This window comes from Dendropsophus ebraccatus, chromosome 2 (genome assembly GCF_027789765.1).
Source record: "Dendropsophus ebraccatus isolate aDenEbr1 chromosome 2, aDenEbr1.pat, whole genome shotgun sequence".
NCBI classification, from domain to species: Eukaryota; Metazoa; Chordata; class Amphibia; order Anura; family Hylidae; genus Dendropsophus; species Dendropsophus ebraccatus.
In genome coordinates, this window is record NC_091455.1 from 216,054,850 (window position 1) to 216,081,358 (window position 26,509).

Here is a 26,509-nt window from a genome sequence, read left to right on the forward strand (position 1 = left end):
CAGCAGAGAGCACTGTGTCAGACTGGAGAGAACACACTACTTCCTGCAGGACATACAGCAGCTGATAAGTACTGGAAGACTGGAGAAAATACACCACTTCCCGCAGGACATACAGCAGCTGATAAGTACTGGAAGACTGGAGAAAATATACCACTTCCTGCAGGACATTCAGCAGCTGATAAGATTTTTAAACCTGCACATTTTTTCATTAATAAATTGAGATTTTATTAAAATAAGATTCCCCGAGGCCCCTTTTATTTAGTTAAATAATATATTTTTTGTCTTTTTCCCTGTTATAATATTACAGTCCAGATATGTAACCATAACCTATAATAATATTACACTCCAGATCTGTAACCATAACCTATAATAATATTACACTCCAGATATGTAACTATAACCTATAATAATATTACACTCCAGATCTGTAACCACAACCTGTAATATTATTACACTCCAGATATGTAACCATAACCTAAAATAATATTACACTCCAGATCTGTAACCACAACCTATAATAATATTACACTCCAGATCTGTAACCACAACCTATAATAATATTACACTCCAGATCTGTAACCACAACCTATAATAATATTACACTCCAGATATGTAACCACAACCTGTAATATTATTACACTCTAGGTTTGTAGTCAGGCCCTTTCTGATCTCTCTTATTGGGTTCCCCATGGCCGCCTCCTCTGGTAGAGATCTCCATAGTCTCTCTGCTCTTACAGTAAAGAATCCCCTGCTATGATGGTGCGCACCTTATTTCCTCTAGATGGAGGATGTCCCCTTGTTATGGACTCAGTCCTGGGGATAAATAGATTATGGGAGCGATCTTCCATCTTTTCATCCTGTGAAAGGAATACATTTACCATGTGGGGCCTAAAGGGGCGACATTATAACCATGTGGGGGACTATGACTGCCTGGTGCACTATGGGTAGAGAGCTAGAAAAGGGGAAAGCCAAGGATGTCTCTGCAGCAAATTCTTCAGATACGGGAAAAAAAAGTCTTCATGGCGGTTAGGGCCAAAAGGAGAAGGAAAAGGAAACCAATGAAATCAGAGAAGATGCCCCCTGCAAGTCACTGGATGTAACTGCACTATAATCACTTCTATAGTCTGTAGAGACTGTGTGGGGCTCACAGCTTCGCTTCCAATATATGGTCACTGTATAGGGTAATATTAGTCTTTGTATAGTGTCTTTTCTTCAGTAACAGTTGATGGTATTATTCACTAATCGTGGTGTGTGTATTATTCACTGTGTGGTGGTAATATGAACTTCACCATGGCTCCATGCTCGGTGTGGCGGTGTTATTTAGTAACAGTATAGCAGTATTATTTCATGACTGTGTGCTGGTGATATGTGGCCATGGTTTGGTGGTATTATTTAGTAACAGTATAGCAGTATTATTTCATGACAGACTGTGTGCTGGCAATATGTGGTCATGATGTGGTGGTCATATTTGCCCCTTGTTTACTGGTAGTATTAGCCTTGGTATTCTGGATTTGGTCAGTAACAGTATGATGGTATTATGTGTTCAGTGTATAGTGGCAGGCCCGGGACAAGGAGTTTTGGTGCCCTAGGCAGAGAAGGCAAATTGCGCCCCCCCCCCCCCCCGAACCCAGCGTTATCAGAATCGGCGGTCAGTTTCCCTAAAGGCCCTATTCCAAGGAACGATTGTCGGGCCATATTCGGCTGATAATCGTCCTGTGGAATAGTAGGCAACGATCAGCCGACATCGTTCATGTCGGCTGATCGTTGCGTTGTTTGTCTTTCAAGCATGTTGAAAAACAAACGACTGATTCTATCATTTTACTGCAACACATACTGTACATGCCTTCACCACTGCAGTGGGATCCGGTGCCTTGCTAAAAAACATTTTTATCACAGGTTGAGAGTGTCAGGGAGGTGGGTCTGTGACAATGTCTGTGCACGCCCTGCTCTATGGCTGCTGCATCTTCAGGTCGTCTCCACTCCTCCAGCTGTCACTTATTCTGGAGGACGTGGCAGCTTGAAGATACAGCAGTGGCCAGAGAGCAGGGCGTGCACAGACATCGTCACAGACCCACCTCCCTGGGATAAAAATGTTTTTTAGCAAGACACGGGATCACACAGCAGCGGGGAAGGTTTGAGACAGCAACTGTATTGCTTCCCACTGTGCCAGTGCTCCCCCTGTGCCCCCATGTAGTAGACAAGCCCCCAAAGCACCCCATATAAATTGGTTTGCCAAATATGTGCCCCCATACAGTATAGGAGATCTTCTTTGTGCCTCCATTTAGGTAGGGTTTAGTAGTGGAGGTATTGTGGATAAGGGGTGTAGTAGTACAGGTATAGATGAGAGGTGTAGTAGTGGAGGTATTGTGGATAAGGGGTGTAGTAGTACAGGTATAGATGAGAAGTGTAGTAGTGGAGGTATAGTGGATAAGGGGTGTAGTAGTTCAGGTACAGATAAGGGGTGTAGTAGTTCAGGTATAGATAAGGGGTGTAGTAGTGGAGGTAGAGTGGATAAGGGGTGTAGTAGTTCAGGTATAGATAAGGGGTGTAGTAGTGGAGGTAGAGTGGATAAGGGGTGTAGTAGTGGAGGTAGAGTGGATAAGGGGTGTAGTAGTGGAGGTAGAGTGGATAAGGGGTGTAGTAGTTCAGGTATAGATAAGGGGTGTAGTAGTGGAGGTAGAGTGGATAAGGGGTGTAGTAGTTCAGGTATAGATAAGGGGTGTAGTAGTGGAGGTAGAGTGGATAAGGGGTGTAGTAGTTCAGGTATAGATAAGGGGTGTAGTAGTGGAGGTAGAGTGGATAAGGGGTGTAGTAGTTCAGGTATAGATAAGGGGTGTAGTAGTGGAGGTAGAGTGGATAAGGGGTGTAGTAGTGGAGGTAGAGTGGATAAGGGGTGTAGTAGTGGAGGTAGAGTGGATAAGGGGTGTAGTAGTTCAGGTATAGATAAGGGGTGTAGTAGTAGAGGTAGAGTGGATAAGGGGTGTAGTAGTGGAGGTAGAGTGGATAAGGGGTGTAGTAGTGGAGGTAGAGTGGATAAGGGGTGTAGTAGTTCAGGTATAGATAAGGGGTGTAGTAGTAGAGGTAGAGTGGATAAGGGGTGTAGTAGTTCAGGTATAGATAAGGGGTGTAGTAGTGGAGGTAGAGTGGATAAGGGGTGTAGTAGTTCAGGTATAGATAAGGGGTGTAGTAGTGGAGGTAGAGTGGATAAGGGGTGTAGTAGTTCAGGTATAGATAAGGGGTGTAGTAGTACCGGTATAGATGAGTGTTGTGTCAGTACATGCAGGGAGTTGCAGTGTTGTCACAGGCTGACAGCTAACCTGTGACAACACTACAACTCCTTGCATGCACTGACAGCCTATGACATCACTACAACTCCCAGCATGTACTGGCAACCTGTGGCAACACTACAAACCTGTGGCAACACTACAAATCCCAGCATGCACTGGGATCCTGGGAGTCAGTACATGCTGGGAGTTGTAGTGTTGTCACAGGCTAGCTGTCAGTACATGCTGGGAGTTGTAGTGTTGTCACAGGCAAGCTGTCAGTACATGCTGGGAGTTGTAGTGTTGTCACAGGCTGACAGCTAACCTGTGACAACACTACAACTGCCAGCAAGCTGGGAGGGATACACACACATACACTCACTCACTCACTCTCACACATACATGCATACATTCACTCTCACACACACATTCCCATGCAGGCACTTACACTTCATGAGGGATCTCCTTCTATCTTCCCAGCACCTGCAGCTCCTCTGTCGTCCTCCTCACCGGCACTATGCTCTCCCGCCCCTCCCCCTCCTGTCCTGCACAGACAGGAGACTGAAGCCATGAGGTGAGAGCCGGTGAGACCTACAGACTGCTGACAGGGGAGGGAGCACGACCCCAGACTGCATCCTAGTGAGAAGGACAGCTCTGTAATAGTCTGTTCTTCTCACTAAGCAATGCAGTATACAGCCAGCAGCACCGTCCCCTCTCTGTGAGTCACCTGGCCCCTACAGCACTCCCGTCACTGCGGCCCTGGTTACAGTGCAGGGTGGGCTGGCGGGCGAGCGGGGGACAGGATGGATGGGTAAGAAAATGAATTACCCATCCAGACTGCGCCTCCTGTAGTTTTGCGCCCTAGGCCATCGCCTACCCCTGCCTACTCTTTGTCCCGGCCCTGTATAGTGGTATTATTTAGTAACTGTATAAATATACTTTGTAGCGGTATATATATTAGGGATGGTCAGAACCGAGTTCTGCTCGGGTTCGTACGAACCCGAACCCTCGGCAATGATTCCCGCTGTCTGGCCGCTCCGTGGAGCTGGCGGATCCAGCGGGAGGACCGCCTGGAAAACTGGGATACAGCCATAGCCATAGGCTGTATCCAAGTTTTCCAGGCGTTACTCCCGCAGTATCCGTCCGCTCCACGGAGCAGGCAGACAGCGGGAATCTGCTGCCGAGCATTCGGGTTCATACGAACCCGAACCTCGGCAGGTTCAGACCATCCCTAATATATATATTTATTAAATTGTCTTCTTGCCTCTGTGTTGTCTGATCTCTCTAGCAGTCACATGATGGAGGAGGCCCAGGCCCATACTCTCCCCTGAGGCCCGCAGGACTCTAGTAGGAGAGGACTGATCCGCCATCTTGTCTCATACCGCACTGACTGTAATAAATGTTTTGTGCTGAAAATCCTTTAAATAACTTAGTTTTACATAAATGAAAGCACTTAATGATTTGTAATGCAGCTAATGAGATTATGATTCTCAGCGAGCGGAATGATTCGGGGTTTAGGACGGTGATTACGGAGAGTTCTGCGCGGTCTCCATACGGGGAGAAGCCAGAGAAATAAATAATATATCAGTGTCAGACATGAATATTTGATGCTGGTTTGTGGCTGACAGAAATTTCTGTGAAAAATTACATCTTCTTGGAATAAAGCTTCCGCGGGTTGTATATCTGATGTTTGGTAAAAAAAATCTGTGTAAGGGATGTCATCAGGCGGTATAGAATGAATGTCGGGGGCAGCTTAAAGGGGCCTGTCAGTAATAAAATGCTGTTTAAAGGGGTTGTTCACCAAAAATATTTTTCTTTCAAATCATCTGGGGCCAGAGATTTAAAATTTACTTTTATTAAAAAAATGTCCAGTCTTCCAGTACTTATCAGCTGCTGTATGTCCTGCAAGAAGTGGTGTATTCTCTCCAGTCTGACACATTATTGATTGAAGTCCCTGTTTCCTTCTGTTTAGGAGTCCAGTGGGCGGTCCTACTCAGTGTTTATTACGTCTTCCCCACTTATGGATTATAGTGTCTGGTTTTCATACAGTACACTATATATAGTGAGGGGAGAGATATAGGAGATGTACGAGGCCTGCTGTGAGTAGTAAGGTCAGCCCTGACTCTTGTAGGAGATGTAAGCGGAGGTGATTGTACATTATATACATATTATACTACAGTTCAGATCCTCATACAATAAGGTGATGTGCACATAGGTGCGGGTACCTCTCAGCTGGTGTCAGTATGGGGGGAAGGGGGGGGTCCCATTAACTTCAATAGGAGCTTTACTACATCGCCACATAAAAAGATGTAACATAGCGCCTGTTTTTCACACATTTCCCCATCATCCATGGAGATTGGTGACATGGCCTCCACATCAAAACCATATAATATATGTGAACAGGCCTTAAAGGGGAATTCCTATCCCAAATTATATATATATATACGGCGGGGCCCCGTAGCGGCCGCTACGGCGGTAGTTCCGCCACTGTGTATCTATATATATATATATATATATAATATATATATATATATATATATATATATATATATATACAATAACGACCACCACTCTGCTCTAGCAGCAGTGATCTGGCTGGTGTATATATAGTTATATAGGGAGATTTATCAAACATTGTGCAGAGGAACAGTAAAGCAGTTGCCCATAGCAACCAATCAGATTTCAGCTTTCATTTTACAGAGGCCTTTTCAAAAATGAAAGAAGTGTGTTCTGATTGGTTGCTATGGGCAACTGCTTCACTGTCCCTTTGCTCAGTGTTTGATAACCCCCCCCCCCCCTTAGTGTAGATATTTCTATGTATAATATATATATATATATATATATATATATATATATATATATATATACACACAGTATATATATTATATATCTACACATCTACTCTCGCTCTTTCTATATAAATATGAGTCAATGAGTGTGACCATTGGTTTTAGAGCAGAGCTGTGATTGGTAACCTAGACAACAAGCTATCAACAATGGGAGGTACATTACAAATCTCTGGTACTCTTTGAAACCAGTTGATTTCAAGAAAGATTGCAATGCACCCTGACACCTTTAAAAACTTTTCCTGCCCCCTTTAATTGCTCCTTCCCTCCTATGGATTATACACATTATACACATAGTAATTGGCGGAGTTATTAAAGATATAACCTTCCCGGCGAGCACATTCAGGTCACGTACATTGTACTTATCATCAGAAACCGTCCCTTTAAGGACATGTGGAGGACGCAGTGATTAGGTGAAGGTGCAGACCCCGCATTATTCCGCTGTTGGTCTGGAGCCTGACGGACGCGTTTTGCTGCCTCAGCCATTCTGACTCATTTTTCTTGTTTTGATGACTGGTCGTTTTATTGGCCGTCAGTAAATTTACTGTCCGGGATTCTTGTTATCCTGTGACTTATCCTGAGATTTTAGGTATTTTAGTTACTGCTTTATTAAGGCCATGTTCACACAATGTTTGTCAGCGGACGTTATTCGATACTCAAACCCACAGCCATACTACAGCGTCCGTCATTACAGTGATGGCCGCTGGAAAGTTATTCTAGGGTAGGTTCGAAGCGGCGGCTTTTTTACACCCTTTTAGGTGTGGCCGTTTTAAAGTGTCTTTCAGAATTGTGAAACAACGGTGAAAGGACGTTAAAAAAAATCTATGTCCGAAGACGTAAAATAACGAACATTAATGCATTTAATATGGGCAGTGGTATAGCTGTATACAGGCAGTGGCATAGCTGTATACAGTAATCCATCATATAGAAAAACGTGTGGCAAAATCACTGGCTATATTAGCTATGCGATATTACCTCCTTTTGTAGAAATTTCGTTCTTGACTGTGTCGCTCTATTGAGAGAAAGACACATACTCACGAAAATTCGGTTGGGCAGACGGAACGCGTGGGGGTCTCTCCCTTGACACCCCATCACCACCCTGTTACCTCATACCTATGTTGACATCCTGTGGTCTGATTTGATTTTTTATCACTTCTTTTCATCATTGTTTATACTATTGGTCACAGTGTGTGTATATATTTTCTGGTTATTGTTGATTAAGCACATTACTTGGGCTGTATACTTATATATTGGTGTCTCTATTGTGGTTTACATCTTGCACTTGCACTTTATTTATACAGGGTGTGTGTTATACCTCTATTGGGGTGCCATTGTGGATGGTGCCATACCGGGTACCTCCATGTGTGTCCATTATTTTTAATTGGTTTTAAGTTTATGGGATCATTAGTCTTTAACATTGTACCTGTTCTAATAAAGTACTTTTATTCAACTTTACTTATTTTGGTGTGCTATGGTATTTTTTGGCATAGCTTTCTCTCTTTGATATAGCTATAGCTGTGTGTACAGGCAGTGGTATAGCTGTGTGTACAGGCAGTGGTATAGCTGTGTGTACAGGCAGTGGTATAGCTGTATACAGGCAGTGGTATAGCTGTATACAGGCAGTGGTATAGCTGTGTGTACAGGCAGTGGTATAGCTGTGTGTACAGGCAGTGGTATAGCTGTATACAGGCAGTGGTATAGCTGTATACAGGCAGTGGTATAGCTGTGTACAGGCAGTGGTATAGCTGTGTACAGGCAGTGGTATAGCTGTGTGTACAGGCAGTGGTATAGCTGTATACAGGCAGTGGTATAGCTGTATACAGGCAGTGGTATAGCTGTGTGTACGGGCAGTGGTATAGCTGTATACAGGCAGTGGTATAGCTGTATACAGGCAGTGGTATAGCTGTGTACAGGCAGTGGTATAGCTGTGTGTACGGGCAGTGGTATAGCTGTGTGTACGGGCAGTGGTATAGCTGTGTACGGGCAGTGGTATAGCTGTGTATACAGGCAGTGGTATAGCTGTGTACGGGCAGTGGTATAGCTGTGTGTACAGGCAGTGGTATAGCTGTGTACAGGCAGTGGTATAGCTGTGTACGGGCAGTGGTATAGCTGTGTACGGGCAGTGGTATAGCTGTGTGTACAGGCAGTGGTATAGCTGTGTGTACAGGCAGTGGTATAGCTGTATACAGGCAGTGGTATAGCTGTGTGTACGGGCAGTGGTATAGCTGTATATGGGCAGTAATATAGCTGTGTACAGGCAGTGGTATAGCTGTGTACGGGCAGTGGTATAGCTGTGTGTACAGGCAGTGGTATAGCTGTGTGTACAGGCAGTGGTATAGCTGTGTGTACAGGCAGTGGTATAGCTGTGTATACAGGCAGTGGTATAGCTGTGTGTACGGGCAGTGGTATAGCTGTATACAGGCAGTGGTATAGCTGTATACAGGCAGTGGTATAGCTGTGTGTACAGGCAGTGGTATAGCTGTGTGTACAGGCAGTGGTATAGCTGTGTGTACAGGCAGTGGTATAGCTGTGTATACAGACAGTGGTATAGCTGTGTGTACGGGCAGTGGTATAGCTGTATACAGGCAGTGGTATAGCTGTATACAGGCAGTGGTATAGCTGTGTGTACAGGCAGTGGTATAGCTGTGTGTACAGGCAGTGGTATAGCTGTGTGTACAGGCAGTGGTATAGCTGTGTATACAGGCAGTGGTATAGCTGTGTATACAGGCAGTGGTATAGCTGTGTGTACAGGCAGTGGTATAGCTGTGTGTACGGGCAGTGGTATAGCTGTATACAGGCAGTGGTATAGCTGTATACAGGCAGTGGTATAGCTGTGTACAGGCAGTGGTATAGCTGTGTGTACGGGCAGTGGTATAGCTTGGTACTTGGTGCCATACGCACTGCCGGAGAAGGCAAGCTGTATAGCCCTGGGAGCAGCCTAGTAGTCAGTTTAGGCTCTGCTATTCCCTGCTGCTGCCCATACTCAGCAATATGGGCAGCAGCACAGAATAGCAGAGCAATGCCTGCACTACATGCCCGGCTGCCAGTGATTCCATATTCCCTGCTGCTGATCTTACTGCTAGGTACAGGCAGAAGCATGGAATAGCAGAGCCGCGCCTGTACTAAGCACTCTGCTACTCCTGGTGATTGAGTGTCAAACTGTGTTAAAAGGTAAAGAACCAAAAGTTAGCTGAGGACTATTCTGTCACTATGTGCTGGTTTCATTTCCCATTCCAAGGACTTAGAGGAAACAGCTATTATAGGAGCTATCACCATGTCACCAGTAATAGCCCCAGCTGTCCCATCCCTTTTCTCAGTGGCTCCTCCCCTTTCTAATTTATAGTGATCTGGGAGGTTATTTTGTATACATGGTCCGGAGTGATCTCAGTACTTAGGGCTCCACAGCAATAAGCAGAGATCCACTTTAGGAAATCCCCCGTTGTGTGTGCGCTCCATACTGCGAATACAAGGGTCGGGCAGCGCCGCACATCATGCCGCTCTTCTCAGGTGTCAGAAGTTTGTCAGGTTTTCATGTAACAGAATACTGAATCCATGTTCCTAGGAGAAGGCGAGGAGCAGCCGGCTACACTGCCCCAAGCTTCTTGGAGTGAGTTATAGGAGTTATTGCATTATTCATCTCTACAGGAAGGTGGATGAAGGACGAAGAAAGGGATCAAGATGAAGAAGCCTCCATAAGGAGGACGATATCAGAGTAATACACCGAGCAATAAAGCCGATATGATGGGGGGGTCGGTCTATATAACAGTCCAGTAGTATACAATATATGGCCATACGGTATATAGCAATATAACAGTCCAGTAGTATACACTATATAACAATATAACAGTCCAGTAGTATACAGTATATAACAGTCTAGTAGTATACAGCATATAGCCATAGGGTATATAGCAATATAACAGTTCAGTTGTATATGGTATATGGCAATATATGTTATAGTAAAGATTGTACATTATTTGGGCACTATATGGTGTAATTTTGTGGGCTATACACGGCAATATTATGTAATCACTAGAAAATGTACCTGGCGCTGCCCGGGTATAAAGTGTCAGTGTGTATAGAGGGTCCTGTATACCTGTAGTATAGAGTTGGTGGAGGTGCTGTATACCTGTAGTATAGAGTTGGTGGAGGTCTTGCATACCTGAAGTATATAGTTCGGTGGTCCTCTATACCTGTAGTGTATAGTTTGAGGGTCCTGTATACCTGTAGTATATAGTTGGTGGAGTTCCTGTATACCTGTAGTGTATAGTTTTGGGGTCCTGTATACCTGTAGTGTATAGTTTGGGGTTCTGTATACCTGTAGTATAGAGTTGGTGGAGGTGCTGTGGCAGTGTTATCCAGTCACAGTATGGCGGTATTGGTCAGGTCTGGTATGGCAGTGTTATCCAGTCACAGTATGGCGGTATTGGTAAGGTCTGGTATGGCAGTGTTATCCAGTCACAGTATGGTGGTATTGGTCAGGTCTGGTATAGCAGTGTTATCCAGTCACAGTGTGGCAATATTGGTCAGGTCTGGTATGGCAGTGTTATCCAGTCACAATGTGGCGGTATTGGTCAGGTCTGGTGTGGCGGTCTTATTTGGTATGGTATGACGGTGTTATCCAGTCACAATATGGCAGTATTGGTCAGGTCTGGTATGGCAGTGTTATCCAGTCACAGTATGGCAGTATTGGTCAGGTCTGGTATGGAGTTGTTATCCAGTCACAGTGTGGCGGTATTGGTCAGGCTTGGTGTGGCGGTGTTAAATGTGACGTGTGGAGCTATTACCTACCAGTCCTGATGCTAATGGGGCATCCTCAGGTTTAGTGCTTAGGGCAGCAGCAGCTGGTAATGCTGCCCTGTATACATGTACTGTATAGTAGGAGTAGGGGGTCCTGTATACCTGTAATGTCCTGTATACATGTACTGTATAGATGGAGTAGGGGGTCCTGTATACATGTACTGTATAGTTGGAGTAGGGGGTCCTGTATATACATGTACTGTATAGATGGAGTAGGGGGTCTACCAGTTATTACTGTGGATCTGTTGTGAGGCAGCTTCCCTAGCAACCACAACTCCCTGTGAAAATGAAAGCAGTAATCCTATTGGTTGCTAAGGCTCCAACTGCCGTGTCTGCTGCAGCTAATTATATCACCTGTGTTTGCAGTGTGGAGATTTTCCAATTCATCTCTATGGGGCGCTGCTCTTCCCCCTCCCCCTCCCCTCCTGTACATCTGGCGGGGACCTTTGCTAAAACCTTTCCGGGCACCCAATGTATCTGTGGGCCAAATTTGGGGTCAAACGGTTCAGGCGTTTGGAAGTCTATAGAGGACAGACAGACAGAAGGACAGACAGACAGACAGACTTTAATGTTTATGATATAGACTAGAAAATGTACCCGGCACTGCCCGGGTATAAAGTGTCAGTGTGTTAATTAGATTTGTTCTGAGGTGCCCAGGAGGCCAATCTAAAGGTATTGTTTCATCAGTGGAATTAGTGTATACCTGTAGTGCATAGTTGGAGGGTTCTGTATACCTACAGTGTATAGTTTTTAGGGGTCCCACATATCTGTAGTGCATAGTTGGGGGGTGGGGGGCTGTATACCTATAGTGTATAGTTGGGGGAGTCCTGTATACCTGTAGTGTGTACTTGGGGGGGGGCTGTATACCTGTAGTGTATAGTTGAGGGAGATCCTGTATACCAATAGTGTATAGTTGAGGGGGCTGTATACCTGTACTGTATAGTTTGGGAAGTCCTGTATACCTGCAGTGTATAGTTGGTGAAGGTCCTTTATACCTGTACTGTATAGTTCGCGGGTCCTGTATACCTGTAGTAAATAGTTGGTGCTGTATACCTGTAATGTGTAGTTGGTGGAGGTTTTGTATACCTGTAGTTTATAGTTTGAGGGTCCTGGATACCTGTTGTGTATAGTTGGTGGAGGTCTTGTATACCTGTAGTATATAGTTCGGGGGTCCTTTATACCTGTAGTGTATAGTTTGAGAGTCCTGTATACCTGTAGTATGTAGTTGGTGGAGGTCCTGTATACTTGTAGTGTAAAGTTTGGGGGTCCTGTATACCTGTAGTATAGAGTTGGTAAAGGTGCTGTATACTTGTAGTATAGAGTTGGTGGAGTTCCTGTATACCTATAGTGTATAGTTTTGGGGTCTTGTATACATGTAGTGTATAGTTTGGGGTCCTGTATACCTGTAGTATAGAGTTGGTGAAGGTCCTGTATACCTGTAGTGTATAGTTTTGGGTTTCTGTAAACCCATAGTGTATAGTTTGGTGTCCTGTATACCTGTAGTATATAGTTGGTGGAGGTCCGGTATACCTGTAGTATAAAGTTTGGGGGTCCTGTATACCTGTAGTATAGAGTTGGTGAAGGTGCTGTATACCTGTAGTATAGAGTTGGTGGAGGTCCTGTATACCTGTAGTGTATAGTTTTGGGGTCCTGTATACCTGCAGTATATAGTTGGTGGAGTTCCTGTATACTTGTAGTGTATAGTTTCGGGGTCCTGTATACTTGTAGTATATAGTTGGTGGAGGTCCTGTATACCTGAAGTATATAGTTGGTGGAGGTTCTGTATACCTGCAGTGTATAGTTTTGGGGTCCTGTATACCTGTAGTATCTAGTTGGTGGAGGTCCCGTGCACCTGTAGTGTATAGTTTTTGGGTCCTGTATACCTGTAGTGTCCTGTTTACCTGCAGGGTCGTATTTACCATTAGGCACCCATGGTCTGGTGCCTAGGGTAGCACCTTGCAGAGGGGCAGTACCCTCCCGTTCAGAAAATCTGGAGTCTTTCCGAGGGGGGGGGGGTATGGCAGTATTGGTCAGGTCTGGTATAGCGGTGTTATCCAGTCACAGTGTGACGGTATTGGTCAGGTCTGGTATAGCGGTGTTATCCAGTCACAGTATGGCGTATCTATACATGTACTGTATGGATGGAGTAGGGGGTCCTGTATAGATGGAGTAGGGTGCCCTGTATACATGTACTGTATAGATGAAGTAGGGGGTCCTGTATACATGTACTGTATAGATGGAGTAGGGGGTCCTGTATATACATGTACTGTATAGATGGAGTAGGGGGTCCTGTATATACATGTACTGTATAGATGGAGTAGGGGGTCCTGTATATACATGTACTGTATAGATGGAGTAGGGGGTCCTGTATATATGTACTGTATAGATGGAGTAGGGGGTCCTGTATATACATGTACTGTATAGATGGAGTAGGGGGTCCTGTATATACATGTACTGTATAGATGGAGTAGGGGGTCCTGTATACATGTACTGTATAGATGGAGTAGGGGGTCCTGTATATACATGTACTGTATAGATGGAGTAGGGGGTCCTGTATATATGTACTGTATAGATGGAGTAGGGGGTCCTGTATATACATGTACTGTATAGATGGAGTAGGGGGTCCTGTATATACATGTACTGTATAGATGGAGTAGGGGGTCCTGTATACATGTACTGTATAGATGGAGTAGGGGGTCCTGTATACATGTAATGTATAGATGGAGTAGGGGGTCTACCAGTTATTACTGTGGATGTTGTGAGGCAGCTTCCCTAGCAACCATTCACATTCCAGCTCCCTGTGAAAGCAGTAATCCTATTGGTTGCTAAGCCTCCCAACTGCCAACTGCTGGGCAGCGGCAGCTAATTATATCACCTGTGTGCAGTGTGGAGATTTTCCCATTCATTTCTATGGGGCGCCGCTCTTCCCCCTCCCCCTCCTCTCCTGTACATCTGGCGGGGACGGGACCTTCGCAATAACCTTCCCGGGCACCCAATGTATCTGTGGACCAAATTTGGGGTCAAACGGTTCAGGCGTTTGGAAGTCTATTTGGGACAGACAGACCTACGTCTGGTCAGTATTGGTGTGGGCCTATGTCTGGTCAGTACTGGTGCCGGCCTATGTCTGGTCAGTACTAGTGCGGGCCTATGTTTGGTCAGTACTGGTGCGGCCTATGTCTGGTCAGTACCCTGTGCGGGCCTATGTCTGGTCAGTACCCTGTGCGGGCCTATGTCTGGTCAGTACCCTGTGCGGGCCTATGTCTGGTCAGTACCCTGTGCGGGCCTATGTCTGGTCAGTACCCTGTGCGGGCCTACGTCTGGTCAGTACCCTGTGCGGGCCTATGTCTGGTCAGTACTGGTGCCGGCCTATGTCTGGTCAGTACCCTGTGCGGGCCTATGTCTGGTCAGTACCCTGTGTGGGCCTATGTCTGGTCAGTACCCTGTGCGGGCCTATGTCTGGTCAGTACCCTGTGCGGGCCTATGTCTGGTCAGTACTGGTGCGGGCCTATGTCCGGTCAGTACCCTGTGCGGGCCTATGTCTGGTCAGTACCCTGTGCGGGCCTATGTCTGGTCAGTACCCTGTGCGGGCCTATGTCTGGTCAGTACCCTGTGCGGGCCTATGTCTGGTCAGTACCGGTGCGGGCCTATGTCTGGTCAGTATTGGTGCGGGCCTACGTCTGGTCAGTACCCTGTGCGGGCCTATGTCTGGTCAGTACCCTGTGCGGGCCTATGTCTGGTCAGTACTGGTGCGGGCCTATGTCTGGTCAGTACTGGTGCGGGCCTACGTCTGGTCACTACCAGGTAAATATGGTTGAGAATTTTTTTGACTTTTTCTGCGACTTTTTATGGCAGGGCTACATATTAATAAATCAGTTACAAGATATTGGTACAAAATATCCAGCGATCCTCATTAGAAGGGTCCCACACATTACACTCCTTAGTAAATGTCCCTCTATGTCTTTAGACATCTTTTTACAAAAACAGCAGGGAGGGGTGGAGTGCTACCTTGCTTTTGCTTTCCTAGAATCCTATTTTCCTATAAACTTTGATGGTTCTCATGACCCAGAAAATGTTTTACAAATCACATTATTCCAACATTTTTGAAAGGGCACTCAGGTGAAAATCTTTTTCTTACAAATCAACTGGTTTCAGAAAGTTATATATTTTTAATTTACTTCCATTAAAAAAAACCAACTCCAGTCTTCCAGTACTTATCAGCTGCTGGATGTCCTGCAGGAAGTGGTGTATTCTCTCCAGTCTGACACAGTGCTCTCTGCTGCCACCTTTGTCCATGTCAGGAACTGTTCAGAGCAGCAGCAAATCCCCATAGAAAACCTCTCCTGCTCTGGACACTTCCTGACATGGACAGAGGTGGCAGCAGAGAGCACTGTGTCAGACTGAGAGAATACACCACTTCCTGCAGGACATGCAGCAGCTGATAAATACTGGAAGACTGGAGGTTTTTAATAGTAGTAAATTACAAATCTATATAACTTTCTGACACCATTTGATTTGAAGAAAAAAGATTTTTGCTGGAGTACCCCTTTCAAATGGACCTATCAGCAGCTTTTTGATGACCACAGTTAAGGCAGGGTATATTAGATCTTCTTACTCTGAATCGGGAGATATAACCCTTTCTTCAATCCCTCGCTCCAGCACTGAGATGTTGGCTTCAGAAGTTTTATGCAAATTTGGAGATAAAATTCAGGGGGCGTTCCCCTGAGCTGCAAAAGCCCAGCAACACTCACCCTGACAGTGTTAACGTTTACTTGTGAGTACTGGGGCGTTAGAAGAAAAGGGGCTGAATGTTGCTGGGCTTTTGCAGCTCAGGGGAACCCCTCCTGGACTGTATCTCTTAATTTGCATAAAACCTCTAAAGCTTATATCTCAGCGCTGGAGCGAGGGAATGAGAAAAGAGTTACAGTATATCCCTGACTCATCGTTAGAAGAGAGGTCCAACAGAAAATGACATGCTCCTTGTAACAGAGGACCCCCCCCCCCCATATTAATTCAGAATTCCCACAATAAGGGTGATTGCAGATGTCTCTGATTGTTATTCTTTCTCCTTATACCCTGTAGTATTATTAGATGAAGCTTTCTAGGAATCAGTAGAAGAGAAGTGTAATTAGCTGCTGCCGTTTCCTCACTGCCAAGAGTGGGGAAAGTAAAAAAAAAGGAGGCGGATAGAGAGTCCACTCATTACTCCTTGTTTGCGCTACCGAAATCTCTTGGTGGCATCTGCTGTATGTGCTGTATATAATGTATATACTGTATGGGCTGTATGTGCTGTGTATAATGTATATACTGTATGGGTTGTATATGATGTATGTGCTGTATATAATGTATATGCTGTATGTGCTGTATATAATGTATATGCTGTATATGCTGTATGTGCTGTATATAATGTATATACTGTATGGGCTGTATGTGCTGTATATAATGTATATACTGTATGGGTTGTATATGATGTATGTGCTGTATATAATGTATATGCTGTATGTGCTGTATATAATGTATGTGCTGTATATTATGTATATGCTTTATATGATATATGTGATGTATGTGCTGTATATAATGTATATGCTGTATGGGCTGTATATGCTGTATGGGCTGTATGTGCTGTATATGATGTATGTGCTGTATATAATGCATGTGCTGTATATGATGTATGTGCTGTATATAATGCATGTGCTGTATATAATGTATGTGCTGTATATGACGTATATGATGTATATGCTGTATGTGCTGTATATGATGTATGTGCTGTATATGACGTATATGATGTATATGCTGTATGTGCTGTATATGCTGTATGCAATGTATATGACGTATATGCTGTATATGATGTATATGCTGTATGTGCTGTATGTTATGTATGTGCTGTATATGCTGTATATGATGTATATGCTGTATGGGCTGTATATGTTGTTTGTTCTGTATAAGCTGCATATGATGTATGTGCTGTACATGCTGTATATGATGTATATGCTATATGTGCTGTATATGATGTATATAATGTATGTGCTGTATATGATATATGCTGTATATGATATATTCTGTATATGATGTATGCGCTGTATATGATGTATGTGCTGTATGTTATTTATATGCTGTATGTGCTGTATAAGCTGTATGTTATGTATATGCTGTATGTGCTGTATATGATGTATATGCTGTATGGGCTGTATATGTTTTTTGCTCTGTATATGATGTATGTGCTGTACATGCTGTATATGATGTATATACTATATGTGCTGTATATGTTGTATATAATGTATGTGCTATATGTGATGTATGTGCTGTATATGCTGTATATGATGTATGTGCTGTATATGATGTATGTGCTGTATATGATGTATATGCTGTATATGATGTATATGCTGTATGTGCTGTATATGTTGTATATGATGTATATGATGTATGTGCTGTATATGCCGTATATGATGTATGTGCTGTATATGATGTATATGCTGTATATGATGTATATGCTGTATGTGCTGTATATGTTGTATATGATGTATATGATGTATGTGCTGTATATGATGTATATAATCTATGTACTGTATATGACATATGTGCTATATGTGATGTATGTCCTGTATATGATATATATGCTGTATATGCTGTATGTGCTGTGTTTGTATATGATGTATATGCTGTATATGTAATTTGTTCTGTATATGATGTATATAATGTATATGATGTATATAATGTATGTGCTGTATATGATGTATATGTTGTATATGCTGTATGTGCTGTATATGATGTATGTGCTGTATATGATGTATATGCTGTATATGTTGTATATGATGTATATGCTGTATGTGCTGTATATGATGTATGTGCTGTATATGTTTTATATGATGTATATAATGTATGGGCTGTATGTTGTATGTGCTGTATATGATGTATATGTTGTTTGTTCTGTATATGATGTATATGCTGTATATGATGTATGTGCTGTATATAATGTATGTGCTGTATATGATGTATGTGCTATATATGATGTATATGTTGTATATGATGTATATAATGTATGTGCTGTATATGATGTATATGATGTATATAATGTATGGGCTGTATATGTTGTATGTGCTGTATATGATGTATATGATGTATATGTTGTTTGTTCTGTATATGATGTATATGCTGTATATGATGTATATAATGTATGTGCTGTATATGATGTATGTGCTGTATATGATGTATTTGTTGTATATGATGTATATAATGTATGTGCTGTATATGATGTATGTGCTATATATGATGTATATGTTGTATATGATGTATATGTTGTATATGATGTATATAATGTATGTGCTGTATATGATGTATATGTTGTATATGATGTATATAATGTATATGATGTATATAGTGTATGTGCTGTATATGATGTATGTGCTGTATATGATGTATGTGCTATATATGATGTATGTGCTATATATGATGTATATGTTACATTATATACATCATATACAACATATACATCATATATAGCACATACAGCACATACATCATATACATCATATACAGCACATACACTATATACATCATATACATTATATACATCATATACAACATATACATCATATACAGCACATACATTATATACATCATATACAACATATACATCATATATAGCACATACATCATATACAGCACATACATTATATACATCATATACAACATATACATCATATACAGCACATACATCATATACATCATATACAGCACATACATTATATACATCATATACAGCATATACATCATATACAGAACAAACAGCATATACATCATATACAGCCCATACATTATATACATCATATACAACATATACAGCACATACATCATATACAGCATATACATTATATACATCATATACATTATATACATCATATACAACATATACATCATATACAGCACATACATTATATACATCATATACATGTGCTGTATATGATTTATGTGCTATATGTGATGTATGTGCTGTATATGATGTATGTGCTGTATGCAATATATATGATGTATGTGTTGTATATGATGTATATAATGTATGTGCTGTATATGACATATATGCTATATGTGATGTATGTCCTGTATATGACATATATGCTGTATATGATGTATGTGCTGTGTTTGTATATGCTGTATATGTTGTATGTGCTGTATATGATGTATATGTTGTTTGTTCTGTATATGATGTATATGTTGTATATGATGTATATAATGTATGTGCTGTATATGATGTATGTGCTATATGTGATGCTTGTGCTGTATATGATGTAGATGATGTATGTGCTGTATATGATGTATTTACTGTATGTGCTGTATCTGCTCTATATGATGTATATGCTGTATCTGCTGTATATGATGTATGTGCTGTATATGTTGTATATGCTGTATATAATGTATGTGCTATATATGATGTATGTGCTATATGTGATGTATATGATTTATGTGCTGTATATGCGGTATATGATGTAGATGATGTATGTGCTGTATATGATGTATATGCCGTTTATGATATATATGCTGTATATGATGTATATTATATATATGCTGTATATGATATATGTGATGTATGGGTTGTATATGCTGTATCTCTTATATATATCCTGCATCTGTTATATATGATTATATGCTGTGTCTGCTATATTTGATGTATATGCTGTAGGTGCTATATATGATGTGTATGATGTATATAATGTATCAACTGTGTATGATGTATATGTTGTATGAGCTCCACAGCTGGGGTGCATGCAGTATGTGCCGCCATATAGTACACACATTCTGAGCTCCACAGCTGGGGTGCATGCAGTATGTGCCGCCATATAGTACGCACATTCTAAGCTCCACAGCTGGGGTGCATGCAGTATGTGCCGCCATATAGTACACACATTCTAAGCTCCACAGCTGGGGTGCATGCAGTATGTGCCGCCATATAGTACACACATTCTAAGCTCCACAGCTGGGGTGCATGCAGTATGTGCCGCCATATAGTACACACATTCTGAGCTCCACAGCTGGGGTGCATGCAGTATGTGCCGCCATATAGTACGCACATTCTAAGCTCCACACCTGGGGTGCATGCAGTATGTGCCGCCATATAGTACGCACATTCTAAGCTCCACACCTGGGGTACACTATAGAAGTAAATGGAGCTGAGGAATACAGACATCATGCTTGTTTAATAGAGTGGAGTTTAGTCCTGTGATTTTGGGGCCCAATACAGAATGTCTGGATAGGTTTGTGCCGCGTTGGCATTGCCCGCCAGGCCGGGGGTCAGCTGGTACAGTGGTGTTGTAGCTGAGTGGGTCTAGGGTCACTTGGGCACTTGTCATGTTAGCCAGAGTGGTGTAGGACCCATGTGAGGGGGCAGCATTCCTCCCTCTCCTCTATGACTGGGCTGCTGGAAGCTGAGCGGCCGTAATGTCATGTCCCCCCCTCATTGTTTTCCAGCAGCGGAAAGACTCAGACTAATATATAGACTAATATATAGACTAATATACAGACTAATATACTGACTAATATACTGACTAATATACAGACTAATATACAGACTAATATACTGACTAATATACTGACTAATATACAGACTAATATATAGACTAATATACAGACTAATATACTGACTAATATACAGACTAATATATTGACTAATATACAGACTAATATACAGACTAATATATAGACTAATATACTGACTAATATACTGACTAATATACAGACTAATATACTGACTAATATACTGACTAATATACTGACTAATATATAGACTAATATACTGACTAATATACAGACTAATATACAGACTAATATATTGACTAATATACAGACTAATATACAGACTAATATATAGACTAATATACTAACTAATATACTGACTAATATACAGACTAATATACTGACTAATATACAGACTAATATATTGACTAATATACAGACTAATATACAGACTAATATATAGACTAATATACTGACTAATATACTGACTAATATACAGACTAATATACAGACTAATATACTGACTAATATACAGACTAATATACTGACTAATATATAGACTAATATACTGACTAATATACAGACTAATATACTGACTAATATACAGACTAATATATAGACTAATATACAGACTAATATACTGACTAATCTACAGACTAATATACTGACTAATATACTGACTAATATACAGACTAATATACTGACTAATATACAGACTAATCTACAGACTAATATACTGACTAATATACTGACTAATATATAGACTAATATACTGACTAATATACTGACTAATATACTGACTAATATACTGACTAATATACAGACTAATATATAGACTAATATACTGACTAATATACTGACTAATATACTGACTAATATACAGACTAATATACAGACTAATATACTGACTAATATAAAGACTAATATACTGACTAATATACAGACTAATATACAGACTAATATACTGACTAATATACAGACTAATATATAGACTAATATACTGACTAATATACTGACTAATATACTGACTAATATACAGACTAATATACTGACTAATATACTGACTAATATACTGACTAATCTACAGACTAATCTACAGACTAATATACTGACTAATATACTGACTAATATACTGACTAATATACAGACTAATATACTGACTAATATACTGACTAATATACTGACTAATATACTGACTAATATACAGACTAATATATAGACTAATATACAGACTAATATACTGACTAATATACAGACTAATATACTGACTAATATACTGACTAATATACAGACTAATATATAGACTAATATACAGACTAATCTACAGACTAATATATAGACTAATATACTGACTAATATACAGACTAATATATAGACTAATATACAGACTAATCTACAGACTAATATATAGACTAATATACAGACTAATATACTGACTAATATACAGACTAATATACTGACTAATATACTGACTAATATACTGACTAATATACTGACTAATATACAGACTAATATATAGACTAATATACAGACTAATATACTGACTAATATACAGACTAATATACTGACTAATATACAGACTAATATACTGACTAATATACTGACTAATATACTGACTAATCTACAGACTAATCTACAGACTAATATACTGACTAATATACTGACTAATATACAGACTAATATATTGACTAATATACAGACTAATATACTGACTAATATACTGACTAATATACTGACTAATCTACAGACTAATCTACAGACTAATCTACAGACTAATATACTGACTAATATACTGACTAATATACTGACTAATATACAGACTAATATACTGACTAATATACTGACTAATATACAGACTAATATACTGACTAATATACAGACTAATATACTGACTAATCTACAGACTAATATACAGACTAATATACAGACTAATATATAGACTAATCTACAGACTAATATATAGACTAATATACAGACTAATATACAGACTAATATACTGACTAATATACAGACTAATATACTGACTAATATACTGACTAATATACTGACTAATATACTGACTAATATACAGACTAATATATAGACTAATATACAGACTAATATACTGACTAATATACAGACTAATATACTGACTAATATACTGACTAATATACAGACTAATATATAGACTAATATACAGACTAATCTACAGACTAATATATAGACTAATATACTGACTAATATACAGACTAATATATAGACTAATATACAGACTAATCTACAGACTAATATATAGACTAATATACAGACTAATATACAGACTAATATACTGACTAATATACAGACTAATATACTGACTAATATACTGACTAATATACTGACTAATATACTGACTAATATACAGACTAATATATAGACTAATATACAGACTAATATACTGACTAATATACAGACTAATATACTGACTAATATACTGACTAATATACAGACTAATATACTGACTAATATACAGACTAATATACTGACTAATCTACAGACTAATATACAGACTAATATACAGACTAATATATAGACTAATATACAGACTAATATACAGACTAATATATAGACTAATATACTGACTAATATACAGACTAATATATAGACTAATATACTGACTAATATACAGACTAATATACAGACTAATATATAGACTAATATACTGACTAATATACTGACTAATATACAGACTAATATATAGACTAATCTACAGACTAATATACTGACTAATATACTGACTAATCTACAGACTAATATACTGACTAATATACTGACTAATATATAGACTAATATACTGACTAATATACAGACTAATATATAGACTAATATACTGACTAATATACAGACTAATATATAGACTAATATACTGACTAATATACAGACTAATATACAGACTAATATATAGACTAATAAACTGACTAATATACAGACTAATATACTGACTAATATACAGACTAATATACAGACTAATATACAGACTAATATACAGACTAATATACAGACTAATCTACAGACTAATCTACAGACTAATATACAGACTAATATACAGACTAATCTACAGACTAATATACAGACTAATATACAGACTAATCTACAGACTAATCTACAGACTAATATACAGACTAATATACTGACTAATATACTGACTAAACTACAGACTAATATACAGACTAATATACTGACTAATATACTGACTAATATACAGACTAATATATAGACTAATATACAGACTAAATTATGTCTGAGCAGAATACCCCTTTAATAGTATACAGAAAAAGTTGTCCAGTGTGTATCCTCGCTGCACGGGGTCCCGGCATCCTGCTCTCCCGCCCAGCCAATCAGTGGCTGCGGCTGGGCAACACACTGATTGGCCGGGCTGGAGAGCAGGACGCCGAGACCCCGTGCAGCGAGGACAGGTAACGTATATACAGACACAGCAGAGCGGGAGCAGAAGGGGTTAAGGGGCCGGCAGAATTACATACACGCAGCTGTCGTTTAGACCGCTGCGAGTATGTAGTGACAGTGAACTGCCAGGACCTGCCAGACTTGCAGCAAGATTTACGCTGCGAGTCTGTACGTGTGAACTGACCCTTAAGCTGCATAATAGTGCAGCTTAACATGAAGTATAGCACAAAGAACACGGTCGGCGGCTAGCTGAGCGCCAGCCATGTTCTCTGTGCCGCCCCCTGGTGTCACCTTCGTACCCCGCACACTGTCAGCTCCTGGCGGCGCGAAATTCAAATAGCCTGCACATAGCGACCGCTTGTGCCGGCTATTCTACAGTGTACATGCCGCTGTCACACCTGACAGCGGCATTTAACCCCTCCGTATACAGTAGGAGTGTGCTGCATATGGAGTGGCCCCACCGCTAATGACTGCAGCCCACCATTACCTCGTTATTACTGTAAATCCGCTGATCTCTACTCTACTTGCTTTTTTTGTGACCCTCATGCACGTCCGATGTGAGAAACAAGATGTCACCACCAGAAGGGCCGAGTTACATCACTACATTTCTATGGACATTGTCCAGACCTGTGAAGTCTCTTCTACCTGCCTGCAACCGCAATCTGCTGTAGGTATTACCTGCACAAATCAGCCTCAATTCAGCCTCCAAAAAAATAAAACTACAGACAAGATGAATCTTAAGTGTTCAGACTTTTTGGCAATTCATTTTTTTTTTTTAAGTTTCATTTTTCTGCCAACCAGTGACCAAGTAATGTGGGTCAAGAGACCCGAGTACACTCCAGTCAAGTATTGGATTGGGGTGGTATGTATGTTTTGTGGCGTGATACACCTGTGATATTCATCATCACACATGGCAAAAAATGGCTGTTTTATGACATGGCCGTGTGAAGCGCCAGCCACTGTCTGAGATGTTCACCGATCACTTCATTTGAATTGGAACGAGGGCACATTCGGGTGTGCCCACGTTCCAATTAGCCATAGAGAACAATGTAAAGTATGTCCGGGAGCTGCACTTTACATTTAGTACACAGGCTATGTTGTGCAGCCGCTATTCAGTGAACACAATAGACATGTCAATTATTTTGTGCGGCTCCAGAGAACTACGGCCGTAGTGTATATAGTGTGTATAAACTACGGCCGTGTTTCCATGCAATTTAATGCAATGCCGCAGTGGCGTTAATCAACTGCCGTTTTTGCAATCTGCAACGACGGCCATTGTTTAATGAAAAAATACCTTGTGTGAGCGTGGCCTCAGAGTAGGGAGCAGAGTAATGATGGGGTTAAGTAGCTGTCATTTCATCCCCCTCCATAGGTTATACATGACAGGTACACATTCACACTATTTTATAGCTTCCATGTAAATATATGCTGGGGGGGTTGTGAGACGCCTAACAGCGGCATCTACCATCCAGAACATAGGAGCCATCTAACATACATTGGGAGCTCCTTCATGATGTATCCGTCAGGTTAGGACAACACTCAGTACCATAAAGCAGAATGGGGAGGGGGTGTATTCCTGATCAATTATTACCCTCAATAAAGCCCCTCAATAGACCCCGTGCTGCACTACACGGCAAAGAAAACACTGGTTATTACTATTATTTACTAATGGGACTAAAAGTGTAATGTTATATTGTAGGAGTCCAGTGCAGGTACATATAGATTTATCAAAGATGGTGTAAAGTGAGACTGGCTCAGTCGCCCCCGGCAACCAATCAGATTCCACCTCTCATTCCTCACAGACTCTCTGGAAAATGAAAGGTGGAATCTGATTGGTTGCCGGGGGCAACTGGGCCTGTGTCACTTTACACCATCTTTGATAAATCTCCTCTATAGTGTTCATCTCTGTGTGCTTTGGCCACACCCACTGCTTGTGATGTCATCATGTCACGTATAAGGATGATATCACAATGGAACTTGGTTGTGGCAATAAAACCAAGCTTCACCCTGACAGCAGTGTTAGTCCAGGCTAGCTTTTCTTGGAGTTGGAGTGTAGGAGAGTCCCAGGATGACGAGAAAGAGAAACTGATTTCGCCAGAATATTCAGGTCACTGTGGCCCAGCCACAAAACCCTGCCCCACCCCCGAACCCTGCCCCACCCCCAAACCCTGCTCCACCCCCAAACCCTGCTCCACCCCCAAACCCTACCCTATCCTAAGACCAGCTTGCATACTGAAGAGGGCATATAAGAGGATCTGCGAGCGCATGGAGGTTGGAGGACGGCAATTCCCTGACGATGTGGAGATGGTGGATGTATCCATCAAGAGGAGAAAGATTTCCACAACCCACCTGTCAGCGGTGGAGGATATGGAGGTGGACTGAAGGCTGCAGGTGGAGATGGAGGATCAGCCTACATGCAACATCTATTGGGACTCATCTAGAGGTAAGAGCCTGACAACTGACAACCCTCTCATCTCTGACTGTTCTACAACTGTGCAAAGACAAAATGTTCATTTCCTCACTCATTTATTTCTCTGATTTCTTTGCAGTTTCCCAATAACCTCTATAACATCTGAGGCTCCTGAAGACTCATCCAGAGAGGAGACCATCTATAACATCTGAGGCTTCTGAAGACTCATCCAGAGAGGAGACCATCTATAACATCTGAGGCTCCTG

General features: G+C 41.1%; 1 protein-coding gene across 8 annotated transcripts in view; it reads left to right on the forward strand.

The window, feature by feature from the left end:
• Positions 1-26,509, forward strand: part of ADAM22 (ADAM metallopeptidase domain 22) — a 175,290-nt gene that overhangs the window by 17,828 nt on the left and 130,953 nt on the right. For 5 of the 8 annotated variants that reach the window (XM_069959504.1, XM_069959508.1, XM_069959507.1 and 2 more), the window contains exon 3: positions 24,396-24,500. The exons of 2 other annotated variants lie outside the window; for them this stretch is intronic. In XM_069959504.1, coding sequence (XP_069815605.1) covers positions 24,396-24,500 — 105 coding nt within the window. Of the gene's footprint in view, positions 1-13,799; positions 13,980-24,395; positions 24,501-26,509 lie in introns of those variants that run through there. One more of the 8 variants, XM_069959509.1, reaches the window with a different exon arrangement.